Genomic DNA, 16,228 nt, shown 5'->3' on the forward strand with positions numbered 1-16,228 from the left:
CTACCTTCCTACAAGTTCCTAAACCTATTCTAATGTGCTCTGGCTTACTGCAGCACTTTCTACTATCACCGTCTATGTAATAAATCAACTTATCTTTCCTCTGTCTGATTTGTCACCTGTGTTTGGAAGGCTGCCAACTCTTCAGTGTTGATCTGTTATGCATGCCCCCCCCCCCCCCCAGGCCCCCTCTATGCACACTCCCGTGTGTGTTATTTAGATTAGGCAGCCTCTCTGCTCTCTTATCTTTTACAAGCTGGATAAATCGTCCTCTGTTAGGCTGTGAAAGGAGCTGGCTGCCTGGGCTGTCACATGCTGAGGAATTACAGACACCGGGCAGAGCTGTCTGCAGGAAGAAAAAGCCTGTCACTCTTCAGTGGATGAGAGCTGCAGGGGATAAACACACAAATGATCTATTGAGATTCAAAAGGAAGGCTGTATACAGCCTGCTTGTGTATGGATGTATTTTCTATGTGTGGACCAACTGTACAGTACAGTAGGTTGCACTTCCTGTTTTGGTGGCCATTTTGTTTGTTTATAAACAAACTTTTTAAAACTGTTTTTGACCACTTAATGCGGCGGGGAGCGGCAAAATTGTGACAGAAGGGAATAGGAGATGTCCCCTAATGCACTGGTATGTTTTCTTTTGTGCGATTTTAACAATACAGATTCTCTTTAAAGAGAACCCAGAGGTGATATGGAGCTGCCATATTTACAGGTATTTTCTTTTAGACAATGCAAGTTGCCTTGTTGTCCCCTAATCCAGTGTCTGATACTCTTAGCCATAGACCCAGAACAACCAACCAGGCTTCATCTTTCCTACTGTCGAAATTAGATTTGAGAATTCTTACTGTTAAAAGGTATCTTAACAGTTACTTATGAATCAGCAGGCAACAATAAGGCCAGTTTTATACCCGAGGAAAGTGTTGTGGTGCGCCACAGCATCGCAACGGCAAAAACTAGATTCATATGACCGTGGCAGAGCGCCAACAGAGTCATATGCATAGCGCTGCCCCTGCACACCCTGCTAGACAGGAAACGCATCACTGGGATACCCGGCCTTCCCATTGTATTCATGTTGTTCTGTGCATGAGTGCCGCACTCAACAAATTTACATTTTTTTGCATCGCCCATTGACTTCCACTACCACAGGAACTTCAGGCGCGACAAAGTTACTATACAGGGCCCCATAAACTTTCTTTGCTGTTGTGTTACCCAACGTGCAGAAAGGGTAACGCAATGCAAAGAATATGGCAAAGTGTAAATGGGGCCTAAATAGCACTGTATGTTACTATGCATGTAGTAAATATCTTGGTTGCAAACTGGCTGAATGCAACACAGATGGCAGAAGCCACATAACATAGAAAGGAAGAAAAAAAGACACAGAGACATTATGCAGAAGTGACTGCAGGGATATTACCAGCTCTTCACGAAGGTTCATCAAACTTTCCATTTGGTTTTCTTTTTCACTTAAGATTGTAGAAACTCTCTCTGCTAGCAATTCATACTTATTTATCCTAAAAAATAATAATAATCATTATCACCATTTAAGACTGCAGACGTTCTCTCAATTAGCAATTCATACCCACTTATCATATTAGTAATGTCTGCTGTATCTGCAGAACAAGGCAGTTTAGAAGTTGTTCCAGATGTTTTTAATGGGAGGTATAACATCTGTCGATGAACATTAGCCCTTCATTAAAAAAAGGAGAGAGATGTGGATTATGGAGTAAATTCAGTGTGCATAAGCTGCAGTGCCCTGGGCATTCTTTAGCACAGGTAAGCACTTTATTGGGTACTTCATTTATTAAACTGCCTTGAGTTTTATCTACCACACAGCTCCTCCTTAGACTCATTAGATGCCACAGGCTGATTTTATTGGCTCAGGTACCACATTAACAGGAGCTTTCCTAGGTTTTGAACATGCTGTGCAACTGTAATGGCAAATTTATAATTAAAGGGGATCTAAACTCAGAACTTCCTCTCTGCACTGACAGATTAGCCACAGTATGATAACCTTTATTTGAGAAAAAAAATCTTCATTACAATTTATGAAAATCCTAAAAAAAAAAAAAAAATCCTTGTCGTTTTAACTTGGAATCAATTTCCAGGGAGCTATGAAAGGGTTAAGCCTTAGTGTTTATTTATTGGGAGAGAGCCACAGCTTAAAAGGAGAACTGTAGTAAGTATATGGAAGCTGCCATATTTGTTTCTTTTTAAGAAATAACAGTTGCCTTGCTATCCTGCTGACCCTCTGCCTCTAATACTTTCAGCCATATACCCTAAACAAGCATGCAGCAGATCAGGTGTTTCTAACATTTTTGTCAGAACTGACAAGATTAGCTGCATACTTGTTTCTGGTGTGATTCAGACACTAATTCAGCCACATAGATCAGCAGGGCTGTCAGGCAACTAGTATTGATTAAAAAGGAAATACATATGGAAACCTCCATATACCTCTCACTACAGTTCTCCTTTAACAGAGTTTCTCTGCAATCTAATTACAGCTACCGATAAGACAAGTTGAGCTGGCTATACAAAGTAACACACAGCAGTGGATTTCTGCAGCAACTATATGTGAGATAAAGACTTTATGAGTTTGGGTCCACTTGAAGGAACTTTTATTTTTATATTGTTTACTTTCTACATAAAACAATGTGGGGTTTTCATCTTGTGATCTACAAGCCCCATATCATAACTACAGCCACGGTAAGTGTTCAATGCGAAGGTTACCAGCTACTTGTCATCCAGATAACATCTGCTCCATCTCCAAAGTGACACACCCACTATACAGCATGTACAAAGGAATTAATGTGATGCTTCGCCAGCTAAGAAAATATCACCCCGTCTCCCCACCTTGTGACTCCATGGAAGACAGTAAAGATAGCTGTTCTACCTGCAAGCCTGCAATGTAAGGTGACTTCTTATATTGGCTTTAGTAACCCTTTAAGTATGTCACTTGTCCTAATTTGTTTTAATTTATGTATTTCAACATTAATACAGATTTTATGGTAAGTATACAGTGTGGATTATAGTACTGTTTTTTACGTAGGCCTATTTTTAACACTGACTTTCAAGCAACCAGAAACTACACTTATCTGGCATCAGCCAATCCCGTTGGTGCTGGACACACACACTGGTATACAGTATATACATACCTAGAATGCTCCCGGCGGCGGGAGTGCATCCGGGCTGCGCAGTTGGCCCCAAACAGGAAGACTTTCCAAGGCCAATTGCAGAACAACTAGGAGGTGGTGGACCATGGCGAGGGAGTGAAAAGCCTGGAGGGGGCTGGTTCAGTTAAGGTACTTATATTAGGGCTTGTTCACACGGGTGTTTTTGTGAAGTTTAATGCAGCGTTTCAGATGCGTCGTTTTTTGGGAAACTACCGCCATCCCATTCAAGTGAATGGGAGCGTTTAAAGCTGGCTTTTGCAAGCTTTCATGAAAGTCTGGTTGTAGATCCCGGCGTTGCGTCTCGTCTTGAAAGCAACATGTTGCTTTCAGAGGCGGCAAATGCTGGGAAACAATTGCAGAGACCCGAACTGTTAGCCTTGAAGGCTTCCCAAAAGCCTACAAAAGCTAGCGTCTTAGGGCTTGTTTCCACTGTTGCGACGCGATTTCGGCCGCATTCCGACACTTGTAAAAACGCATGCGGATGCGTTTCCACATGCGTTTTTACCCGCGATTTCGCATGGCAGGGTGCCATGCGAAATTAACCATGACACTGCCAGGGCTAAATAAAATTGAAAAAGGTGCGAAATCGCACGCGAAATCGCGGGTAAAAACGCATGTAACAAACGCATGCGTTTTTACTATTAAATACATTAGCGGCGATTCGCAAGGATTCCCGACGCAGGCGAAATCGTTGGCTCTTTTGTGCGTTTTTTTCACGCTGAAAAAAACGCACCTCAACAACGCTACAGTGGAAACAGGCCCATCCACTTGTATTACATGTGCGGATCTGCATGCGTTGGACGCATGCAGATTCGCGATAGTGGAAACGAGCCCTCAAAGAGAGTCTGAAGCCTCATAAAATTACCTGTTTTTATTTCATGATGCTCTTTAGCCTTAAAGGGAAGATCCTCACTGCTAAAAAAACAAAACAAACTGCACTCACCTGGGGCTTCTTCCAGCTCCTGGCAGTCAATCGGTGCCCTCGGCGCAGCTACTCTCTCTCCGGGCGTCCAGCGGTGAAGAAGCCGACCTCGCCAGGTCGGCTTCCGGGTCATTGTCATGTGCGTTCCACGGCGCGGGTCATGTCAGGTCATCTGCGCCTGCGCAGTAGAGACTCGATGACATCTACACCACGTGACCCCCCCCCGCCGTGAAGCGCACGGAAGCCGACCTGGCGAGGTCGGCTTCTTCACCGCTGGATTCCCGACACATGGCATGCGCTTTGCAGTGCATTATAGCACGGATATCGGACCAGAAAATAAAATGTTTCCAGCCACGTTATATCGCAATGCATGGAAACACACAGTTGTATTGTTAACGGTAACATGAAAGTGTGTGTTGTCACACACCATGTACAGTGTGCCAAAACGGACAGTGCAGCAAAGGGTCTTTAGTGACCAATGTCGAGATAGTCGTCGGTTTTTCTGCGGTTTTCCTGTGTTTGCAATCTCCGTGTGATTTTTTTACCATCCGCTATTGGAGAATGGAGATAGCAGAATATTGATAAAATTACCAATACTCTGCTATCAGTAAAAGGCCTTTATCAGACAGACATCTGAACTGCGCGTTTGCCGAGCAGTTCAGTCTTCCATCTGCTGCCAGTGCAATTCAGGTGCAATTTAAATGCAGCCAAATTGCAACGGTTGTAACACCACGTGTGTCACCCGGCAGCAGAGAACCGCGACATGTGGTGTGTGAGCGCAGCTGCGGCCACACTCACATCCTACTCCATGGTGGAGGGGCCACCTGTGTAGTACCAGTACCGAGCGCTACCAAGTTCCTGGCCGGTGTAGGAGAGCAGCTGACAGCCAGTGAACTCACCCCGTCAGCTGCCCGTGTGAAAGGGGCCTTAACAGTGCCCATTCTCTGTGTAGGTGTTTGAAATATGTTTAGCTGCGTACAGGTCCACTAGGAGAACTACAATTCTCATAGCTCTGATTTGATTGGATTCCACCCTCTAAGGTCACTGACAACCCGCTTACAGGGATGTGATAGAGTAATCAGTTTCGTGTACTGTATTTGCAGCATTTCCCTTGAAGAGACCTCAGATTAGTCCAGTTAAACTAAATAAAGTACAACACGTATCCTCCACTGAAATGTGAAACATTGGTTGCATGTGAAATAGGAGGTACTTAACCTGTCAACATGAAAGCGCTTTAGAAGCAGAAGTAAAGAATGCTGCTGAGTTCCATTGGGTAGTTTGATAACATGCGTTTGCATTGTTACAAGGCCATTCTTGTCAAGAGCTCGCCGAATATAATGGACTTTCCCAGCTTCCACTCTAAAACAAAAGATACAGAAAAACAATTATAATTTGTACTCATAGAAAAGGTTTATCAGCTACTATAAACCAAAATCACAAGTTTTGCCCAGTAAAGAAGTTGGCAGTTAGGTGTTTGAAAGCTACTTTAATGGATGGCACAAGTAAGAAATCTCAAAGTTGACCTCCATTCATCGTACATAGTAAGGTGGACATATTTTCTGTGTATCACCCAGGAAATGCAAAGCAGGCTGGCTGCAGAGCTTACGGTGGTGATCACTTGCATTGGCAGAAGCAAAATAAATACAACTGATTACTTAAAGTGCACCCTTAGTGATAAAAATATTAAAAAGTAGATACTTACCTCAGTAGAGGGAAGGCTCTGGATAGTCCTCCTCGACCCAATTGTGCATGCGCAGTATGGCTGAACTAGTACATGTAGAGGAGTGAGGAGATGGAGGGTCCTGGCCAGCCACAGCAGGGTCAAGGAGAACTTGGGAAGCCTCTGAAATATTGAGATGCTTCCCTCTATTGAGGTACGTATCTATTTTTTTTGTTGTTGTTGTTTTTACAGGTTTGCTGTAACTCTCTCTTCTGAAGATACTAGCAAATAGTTCTCCATCACAGAACTACTTATGTGGCTATAATTTCTATGGAGAATACCAACCGAACACAACCCCTTTTAAATAAGATATAGCTATTTATGTTGCCTCTAAATTATAGCATAAACACCCAGAAGTGTCTACATATGCTCCAGCAGCTTTCCCAGAAGTCCAAAAAATTAAAAGCAATCATGTAGACATATTTTAATAAGGCACTTAATTTGTAGCACTGTGCAGTCACAAAAACTCCATCCCCTAATGTGTTGAGCTTTCAATTCAGTTTTAAAGAGAACCAAAAGTGGCAAGTAGCAAAATGTGCTGAACATGTGTAGATAGCACCTATTTTATTTAGAACATGTCTACTGACTTACTTGAAGTCCACCTGCAGATCCTTCTGGATTTCTCCTTGCGACCGTGATCTCCCAATTTTCTCAAGCATGCAGTATGAACAATCTGGTAACTCCATTGATGGATCGCCGTCCCAGCCAATGAGAGCTCGAGTTCGCAAAGTCTGAGATGCAACAATCACAAGTTTTTCCCCCCATCTGAAATAACAATTGCATGCATTTTTCAGAATGTAAAAAAACTAAACAAACATATATTTTTCATACAATCAGCTAATCATGCAGCAATAGTGCAATGCATAAAATTCCAAGGATGCAGCTCAAGAACTTCAGTTAATGCTCATATCAAACCCCATTATGGAGGGAAAAGTGATTTTGATCATTGCGTATTTGTTGGTGCCAGACAAGGTAGTGTTTCTATAACTGCTGATCTCCTGGGTTTGTACATACACAATCTCTAGAGTTCACTCAGAATGGTGCAAAAACATTCAGCTCTGCCCTCCTGGTAAGAAGGGAATGACATGAGAGGTCCAACATTGGCTATATAACCACCCTGTAGCCAACAGAAAGGAATCTCAGAATGTACTACACATCAGGTCCCACTCCTTGCAGTCAAGGATAGGTATGGGTTCCCTGCAAATTAAAATGATAAGGCAAACATTTATTCATATAATGAGCAATTACACATATAGCTTGATTACATGCAAAAGCTAGCATTAATGTGATAAAAGCAAGGTTCAGTTATGTGTCTCATGTGTGCTATAGCATTCAGGGCTGTGGAGTCGGAGTCGGAGTCGTGGAGTCGGGCAATTTTGGGTGCCTGGAGTCGGAGTCGGGAAAAAATGCACCGACTCCGACTCCTAATGAATTTGTAACTGTAATTAAAATAGAAAATATGATAAAATGTTCAATTTCTCAGATAATAGTCATTAAAAATAATGTATATATACAGTAATAGCTGTGCTTAGTCCACAAAAATGAAATAAACCAATCAAAATTAGTTACTTGTGCTGCTTCAATAAAGCAGTCCCCGTATTTTTAAGGACAGATATACACATCTGATTGTGGCTGTATATATATGATGTGTACACAGGAATCTCTTATATATACACTAAATAACATCTATGCTGTAAGAATAAAGCCTGATGTGTAGCTGTGTCACTAATAGAGATGGTCAATGAGATGGAAATAATTTATGCAAATGTATGCACTTCCTTTGCTGATGAAATCAAATAATTTGATATGTTAAAATTTGGTTTGGTGACTACAAATTAAAGGGTACCTGAGACGGATGAAAAGTAAAGTTTTATACATACCTGGGGCTTCCTCCAGCCCCCTTCAGGCTAATCAGTCCCTCGCTGTCCTCCACCACCCGGATCTTCTGCTATGAGTCCTGGTAATTCAGCCAGTCAGCGCTGTCCGGCCGCATGCCGCTCCCACAGCCAGGAACATTCTGCACCTGCGCAATAGTGCTGCACAGGTGTAGTATGCTCCTGGACTCATAGCAGAAGATACAGGTGGTGGAGGAGGACAACGAGGGACTGATTATCCTGAAGGCGGCTGGAGGAAGCCCCAGGTATGTATAAAACTTTAATTTCATCTGTCTCAGGTTTACTTTGTTACACAGTAGTACTATACTCTACATATGCACTCCCCACAGAGCTGCAGGGAATCCACTGAGAATGCTGTGCACATTGAACACAGAGGTGTTGTCTGTCACCCATAAACCTTGTTCAGATTGTGCATGAAGAATGTGTAATAGAGGAAGAATCTCCTCATTCCCCTGCAGAGTACCTGCACATCACCTGCACATCATTCTTACATGTACCCACACTTACATTGCCTAGGGCCTGATAGATGTTCTTTGTTCCGGTTTGTACCTTTTACAAGTACTCTTACCAAGGACTAGTTTTAGTCTAAAGGGAATAAATATAGTAGTCTACATATCCTTCTCACTTCAGTTGTCTTGTAAAATTCCTAAGCGTTGGCAGTTAAGAGACGAATTTCATGTTACATATTTGTAATCAACAAAATTGTAATATGCAAATTAGAGGAGTCGGAGTCGGAGGAATCCTAAACTGAGGAGTCGGAGTCGGTGCATTTTTGGACCGACTACACAGCCCTGATAGCATTTAGCATCAGCAGCAGAAGCATAATAAGTTATCTTAGCTAAGCTGGCACATTGACACACACACACACACACACACACACACACACACACACACACACACACACACACACACACACAGGGTTCCCATACCTTCACTGAGCAGCATGAGGTGTTAGTAGCGACACAGCTTCTGTGTTGTATCCCAGTGTTTTAGTCTCCCCATAGGGGGCACTAAGTCCACCTGCACAGCAGCGAGTATCATGCTAGGTACACACGATACAATTTTCAAACAGATTTACAGTCAGATCGATTATTTCCAACAGGTTCAATCGGATTTCCGATCGATTTTCCAATTGGTTTGCTAGAGAAGAAGGGAAAATCAATCAGAAATCAGATCAGACCTGTCGGAAATAACCAATCTGACAGTAAATCTACCAATACCAATGTCCTCCTGTGTCATAAGGGTAAACGCTCTCACCACCTTGCACAGCTCTAGCCATTCTGCGGGTACCCACTCACCATGCAGGACACTTTGCTCGGGGTTCACATGGCAGAGCAAACAGAGGTAAAGATTTGAGGATGCAATTCTTCTATGAAGACTTCTACTGGCCAGACAACTCTGAACAGTAGAAGGTTGTACACTTTTTTGACAGTTCTGAGCTGATGTCTCTGCTGGACCTCTTCAATGTAGAACAGAAGTCATGAACGGGAGCAATTATTTCCAGATCAAAGGTCAGGACTAATATTACTCAAGGCCTGAAAAGGACACCATAGCAGTGGAACAGTGGCAAACGGGGCATAGCCTGAGAAAGAAGGACATTAGTAACACAAGCATGTACTGAATTTGCTGGGGGGTGGAGTTGCCCAAAAATAGGTAATGTAATGAAACAACAAAATAATAAGGTGGAGGGAGGTGTCTTTACCACTCCAGATGGAAGAACCAAAACCACGGGGTAAATGTAAAAAGATTAAATTATGTATTCAGCACGATTAAAAGGACAACGCATTTCACGGGTCTCTGCCCGCTTCTTCAGGTCAATTCAAGTGCCTTTAAAATATGGTTACAAGCATGGACGCCAGAAAAATTTTCTGGCGCCCATGCTTGTGACCATATTTTAAAGGCATTTGTATTGACCTGAAGAAGCGGCCTGAGACCAGTGAAATGCGTTGTCCTTTTAATCATGCTGAATACATAATTTAATCTTTTTACATTTACCCCGTGGTTTGGGTTCTTCCATCTGGAGTGGTAAAGACACCTCCTTCCACCTTATTATTGCAGGGACTGCAACCCACCTTTGTGAGTATACATACTCTTACATTACAATCTAACATCTAGCACCCCACAATACTGCACCATGTGGCTCCTGGTCTCTCCTTGTCATACAGGTGACCGTGGTATTCCCACAGTAACCACCTTTTTTACATGTACTGCATTTTGCTTAGTTTTTCTTGTCTCAAAAGTCCTTTAAAGGTCCACTATCATGAAAAAATACAGGTATAAACATACCTATACGAAGTACATTTCTACCTGATTAAAATGCACTATAAATTATTTTTCTTCTATGTTCCTATCATTTAAAGTAGGCAGTAAACTTCTGACACATCTGACAGGTTTTAAACTAGTCAATTTCCTTATGGGGGATTCTTAAGGTTTGCTTTATTTTCAAAAGCAGTTATTGAATGGCAGGTGCTCGGTACAACTGCCAAACTGGTGTGCAAAGGAGTATGCAGGCTGGCTGACACCTTTGTAAAGATCCTTTCCAGGGAGCGCTTTAAAGAGGAACTCCAGTGAAAATAATGTAATAATAAAAGTGCTTCATTTTTACAATAATTATGTATAAAGGATTTAGTCAGTGTTTGCCCATTGTAAAAACTTTTAAATCCCTGATTTACATTATGACATTTATTACATGGTGACATTTTTACTGTTGGCAGGTGATGTAGCTGCTGCATGCTTTTTTGGCAGTTGGAAACAGCTGTAAACAGCTATTTCCCACAATGCAACAAGGTTTACAGACAGGAAACTGCCAGGAGTACGTACTCAGAGTTTCTTGTGGGAGGGGTTTCACCACAATATCAGCCATACAGCGCCCCCTGATGGTCTGTTTGTGAAAAGGAATAGATTTCTCATGTAAAAGGGGGCATCAGCTACTGATTGGGATAAAGTTCAATTCTTGGTCGGAGTTTCTCTTTAACCTCCCTGCCGGTTATCCCGAGCTCAGCTCGGGGTAACCTGCCGCGGAGGATTCCTCAGGCCCTGCTGGGCCGATTTGCATAATTTTTTTTTTGTTACACGCAGCTAGCACTTTGCTAGCTGCGTGTAACTTACGATCGCCGCCGCTCCGTGCCGATTCGCCGCAACCCGCCGCATCAGAGGGTGCCCCCCCCGGGACCCGTGCGCTGCCTGGCCAATCAGTGCCAGGCAGCGTCGAGGGGTGGTTCGGGACTCCCTCTGACGTCACGACGTCGGTGACGTCATCGCGCCCGTCGCCATGGCGACGGGGGAAGCCCTCCTGGAAATCCGGTTCAGAACGGGATTTCCGGATGGGTATATGCGCCGGCGGCGATCGGCGCATTCGGGGGGATGCCGCAGGGAGGGGGGAAGCATGTAGCTAGCGCTAGGCTAGCTACATGCTAAAAAAAAAAAAATGTCAAAAAACACCCTCCCTGCCGTGCGCAGCAATTTTTTATAACGGCAGGGAGGTTAATAGAGATATTGAGAATCCCCTGTGAGGAGATGGACTAGTCCAAAATCTGTAGGATCTGTCAGAATTTTATAATCTCCTGTGAGAGACAGGAACATAGAAGAAAAGTAATTTATAGTGCACTTTGATCTTGGAGAAATGTACTACTTGGAAGTATGTTTAAACACGTATTTTACATTTTTCGTGATAGTGGTCCTTTAATAAATTATTGTAAAACCTACTAAAATAATTCATACAGTTCATTCAACTGCAAACATATACGAAACTGATATAAGACTCTTTTACAAAAAAAGATAAAAACAAATGATGACACATCATACTTACTTAGCAACAGCATCCTCGCAGGTAAGTGGTTCTTTCCTTACCAGCTCTGAAACTAATATTCGCTGTTTAAAAAACTGACACGAGCCTTGGATCCCATTTTTATTTTCATTTATAATATGAACTGGATAGATCTCCTCAGTGTTCAACTCTTTAGCTTTTAGTACACTTGGATCCCACTCGGACCCTTCATACCTGAATAAAACATACAATTATTACATATTTTCTCTACAATCAGTAAAAGTGAAAGTTGTTATACAAATGTTACAATATTATCTTTTACCTCAAATGAATGATTTCCATTAATGAACCATAGTAGCTAACTGGCAGATAAACGTTTCTTAAAGTGCGACAGCAACATATGCAGTACAAATCTTTTGAGAACCAAATAAGCGCAGAATGCTTCCAGAGAGCAGGATTAAGTAGGCGCAGTAGCTGTGACTAAAGCTCTAGTTGTAGATCATTCTTATGGGGCAGCGACATACAGGAGGAGATCCAGAGGACACCAAGGGACCCAATAGACTATGGGGGACTGGAAGAAGCCCCAGGTAGGTAAAAAGACACTTTTTTGTCCCAATTCAGGTGAGCTTTAATTTACATAAACACAAACTACCCATAATTAAAAGTTGAGAAAAAGGTGGGAGGTTAGGGTTAATGGGCCCATACAATGGTCGATTTTGGCTATCGATCAATTGAAAATCGATTCTTTCAAATCAGCCAATTGATCGATTTGGGATTGATTTTATCTATCTGACATGATGGAAAATCTAGGTCAATCGCAGCAGATCGATGGCCCATAGAGTTAAATTGGATTTAATGGTGCAATTATGCATTTAGATCGATTTTTCAATAGATTTCCAATAGATTTCATTTTTAAATCTATTTGAAATCTGTTCCTAGTGTGTGGCAGACATCAGATAGATTCCTGTCAGATCAACTTGACAGCAATCTGACTGAAATCTACCTGATGGTCGAATCTGCTGTAAATCTATAAGTGTATGGCCACCTTTAGGCACAGAAGAGGAGAGAGATAAGTGTTAAAGAGCATCTGAAGCGAGATTAAAAATCGCTTTTTACCTTATATTCAACAGGGGCATGTTTGCCCCTGCTAAAACGCTGCTATACAGCGGCAGAACTTTACCCCCCAAATCTCCCCCTGCAATATTCACGACTTTCTTGGTCGTGGATTTTGTTGCTCATGGAAGCAGAGCTTTCAACTGTAGCTCTGCCTCCATGCGCGTCTATCAGCCGGCGGATCTCCGCCTCTCCCCCGTCCCTCTCAGTGAAGGAAGACTGAGAGAGGCGGAGATACGCGCTGATAGACGTGTGTAGAGGCAGAGCTACAGCCGAAAGCTCTGCCTCTACAGGAAGCGCTCCCCGGGCACCACGGAGGGGATTTGGGGGGTAAAGACCCCTCGTTCTGCTGCGGGATAGCAGCGTTTGAGCAGGGGCAAACATGCCCCTGTTGAATATAAGGTAATAAGCGATTTTTAATCTCTCTTCAGAATCTCTTTAAGCACAGGAAATGGGAGAGGTTAGTGTTAGGCACAGGGGATTGGAAAGGTTAGTGTTAGGCGCAGTTGAGGGAGGTTAGTGTTAGGTATAGGAGGATGTAAGGTTAGTGTTAGGCACAGGAGGGGTGGAGGTTAGCATTACGCACAGGAGGAAGGGGGGAGGGGTGTTAGCGTAAGCACAGGAGGGAGGTGGGAGGTTAGTGTTAGGCACAGGAGAGGTGAAAGGTTAGTGTACAGCAAAGGAGAGGTGGGAGGTTAGTGTTAGGCAAAGGAGAGGAGGCAGGTTAGTGTTAAGGTGGCCACACATGATACAATAAAATTATCAGATTTTACGGCAATTCAATAAATATGATCGGATCTCCCGAAAAAAAATCGAAGAGCTTTTTTTTTTTCATTCGACTGAAAAATCCAATCGGATTTCCTGTTTTTTTCTATTTGGAATGCTGGAAATTTTAATTCAATTTTTCTAGGATTGTATGGTGTGTGTTAGATTGTCCATTTATTAATATAAACACCTTGGTAATTTTCTCAGTTTCCAATCATTTTTATCATTAATTGGGGAAAAATTTAACATGTGTGTGTGGTACATTGGTCATATTTTTGAAATTTTACAATCTGTCACAAAAATTGATTGCAATTCTTAAATTGAACATATATATTTTTTTAAAAATTGTATGGTGTATGGCCACCTTAAGGCAAAGGAGTGGTGGGAGGAGACTCAGGAGAGATGACAGGGGGAGGTTATTATTAGGCAAAAGACAGTGATTAGGGAGAGAAAACAGGAAAGTCGGTGTATCATTCATTAACCTGCGATTAGAAACGAACCACAATAATGAGAGACAGAGACCTGTTGATTAACATTAAGGGTCGTCTCTCTTCAGGTAGCTCGTAGAATTCCAGCTCAGGGTGCCGCACTAGGGACTGCCACAGCATCTGCTTGGTGATGGCATCCAGGAGGAGAGGGAATGGGGGTACACGAGATTGTAACCTCAGCCATAGGGCAGGGATGGTGATCCCGTCTAAGCCTTCCAGAGCCACTTCATCCAGCAGCGTCTCCAGCACGTCCATCTCGGCTTGTGTGCGAGTCTTCTTCACTGTAGCCTCACTGATCGCTATAACTCATCCAAGCAACACACAGTCCCTGTTTCCTAACATTAACTATCCCTATGATGGACGCCATTTTGCCAAAGACAAAGTAAGTAAGCTTTACAGTCCCCATAAAAATGGCGGTTGTGTTACGTAGTACAGGACATGTAGGCAAAGACATTTACGCTGCACATCTGCAGATTCCAGTCACTCTCTAGTGACGCAGCAAAGGACGCCCAATGGGAGAGCGGCTACTGGCTGCGCCGCGCAGAGGTGGAAGATGATTGGAGGAAGAGCTGGCCTTGGGGCGGAGAACAACATCTAGAACTTCACGTACATTGGCTAGCTATAGGGCTGCACAGCTGTGATAGGCGGCAGGTAGAAGGTCGCTCTATTGGCTGCTTGCAGCTAGGTAACAGGAGAAAACACTTGGCTTGAAATCGGTTGTTTTGTGAAGTTATAGAAGCCTTGCCTCATCTCTGTCATGCACAGTAAGTGGACTGCCTGTCCCTGCCCGGGTGCCCGTGTAGCATACTAAACATACTAAATGTTTGGCTTCCGCACAGATGTGATTGTAGAATTGGCTTAGTTTCTTAATACTAATACCATTCACTACTACATAGCTCCCAACTGTCCCTCTTTGGGAGCCCTGTCCCTGTTTTCTCCTCATTTGTCCCTCTTTCAGGACTTTGTCCCTCTTTCTATGTAAATAAATATATTTCTCTACTAAAAATGTGTTTGACTCTAAACCAGGGGTCTCAAACTCAATTTACCTGGGGGCCGCAGGAGGCAAAGTCAGGATGAGGCTGGGCCGCATAAGGAATTTCACAATCGCGGCACATCGCCGCCTCTGCCCGCCCCTCTCACTCTTCCTTCACAGAGAGGGGCGGGGAGAGGTGGCGATCCGTGCGGCGATTGACGTCAGGAGGAGCAGAGCTGAAGCTGAAAGCTTTGCCCCTTCCAGGAAATGCTGGAGGATTCCTCCCCCCCCGGGCGATTTGGGGGCTCTGCAGCCCTCGTTTAGCGGCGGCAGTGTTCTCCCCAGAAATTTTTTCCAGCCGGGTGGCATGAAAAAGTAGCCGGGTGGGGAAGTAAGGTCACGTTTGGTGGAGAAGGAGGGTCAGGCTTGGGGGGGGAGGGTGTGTGTGTGTGTGTAGAGGATCACAATGTGTCAGGTGGGGTGTTTCGACCACCCCGAGTAATACTAGGCATGGGAGAAGATTGTGCTGAGTGCTACAGGATGTGGAGGGAGTTCCACTGAAAGCTATCAGGTGGGGAGGGAGATCTCACCCTGGGTGCAGCTGATGTGGGTGAGGTGTTCATACTAATGCCTCAAACACTGTGATATGCTAGAGGACTGGGGGTAAACACTGGCTGCTGCTAATGGACAAGGGAGCATCTCCCTTTGGGTGATATGGAGGGGGTCTCACACTGTGTGATGCTGATGGGGAGGTGCTGGTGGACAGGGAAATCTAAGGCTATGATAGGAGAGAAAAAAAAATATATAAATATAATCTATCAACTCCTTCCCAGCTTGAATAGGCAGAACAGAACAGACCATCGGAGTTCAGGGCAGATTAATTTATGAAGGATTGCAGTCTGGAGGCACAGGACTCTCCTCTTACAAGCACACATATAGAACAATAGAGCTATGTGCTTCCAATGGCTCTCACTACGTTATGGCTGCAGTTAACACTGCGGCTTCACGCCACAGACAGCATTCCATTCCTCACCATGACCTGCGCGTGATCCTCCTCTCTGCTATAAATCACAGCCCACCACACTGCTCCTCCCCGAAATCAGCTCTGCTATAACTCCAGCGCATTTCTCCCCTGTGCTACGAATCAAAGCCCACCACACTACTCGTCCCGCTTTATGCACTGAACTTCGTGAATATAAATTAACATGTTCAGCCGTTCTCTGCCCAGCACGTCCCCGCACAGCTTAGTCATGAGCTTCTGCTGTGACAGTCGGCAGCTACTAGCGCTATGGTCACGCCTCTTACCATGCGCTGAGCCAAACAGTGCACGAGCTTGCCGGGAAGACGAGATCTGGTGCGCAGAGGTGAAGAAGCGTGTCCTGACAGCCGGGCACTTGTGATCGAAGAGCGCAG

The 16,228-nt window shown here is 43.9% G+C and overlaps 2 protein-coding genes across 3 annotated transcripts in view; one reads left to right on the forward strand and one right to left on the reverse strand.

Annotated features, from left to right (window-relative positions):
- GTF3C1 (general transcription factor IIIC subunit 1) overlaps window positions 1-14,342 on the reverse strand; it is a 136,795-nt gene extending 122,453 nt beyond the window's left edge. Inside the window, exons 1-5 of the mRNA XM_068244636.1 lie at window positions 13,877-14,342; window positions 11,519-11,710; window positions 6,407-6,580; window positions 5,311-5,454; window positions 1,418-1,514 (exon numbers count right to left, since the gene is read on the reverse strand). Coding sequence (XP_068100737.1) covers window positions 1,418-1,514; window positions 5,311-5,454; window positions 6,407-6,580; window positions 11,519-11,710; window positions 13,877-14,097 — 828 coding nt within the window. The 5' untranslated portion in view covers window positions 14,098-14,342. The remainder of the gene's footprint in view (window positions 1-1,417; window positions 1,515-5,310; window positions 5,455-6,406; window positions 6,581-11,518; window positions 11,711-13,876) is intronic.
- A 137-nt stretch (window positions 14,343-14,479) lies between these two features.
- Window positions 14,480-16,228, forward strand: part of KATNIP (katanin interacting protein) — a 186,640-nt gene continuing 184,891 nt past the window's right edge. The window contains exon 1 of one of the 2 annotated variants that reach the window (XM_068244638.1): window positions 14,480-14,606. In XM_068244638.1, coding sequence (XP_068100739.1) covers window positions 14,600-14,606 — 7 coding nt within the window. In that variant the 5' untranslated portion in view covers window positions 14,480-14,599. The remainder of the gene's footprint in view (window positions 14,607-16,228) is intronic. The other variant, XM_068244637.1, reaches the window with a different exon arrangement.

Source organism: Hyperolius riggenbachi, chromosome 7 (assembly GCF_040937935.1).
Source record: "Hyperolius riggenbachi isolate aHypRig1 chromosome 7, aHypRig1.pri, whole genome shotgun sequence".
In the NCBI taxonomy this organism is placed as follows: Eukaryota; Metazoa; Chordata; class Amphibia; order Anura; family Hyperoliidae; genus Hyperolius; species Hyperolius riggenbachi.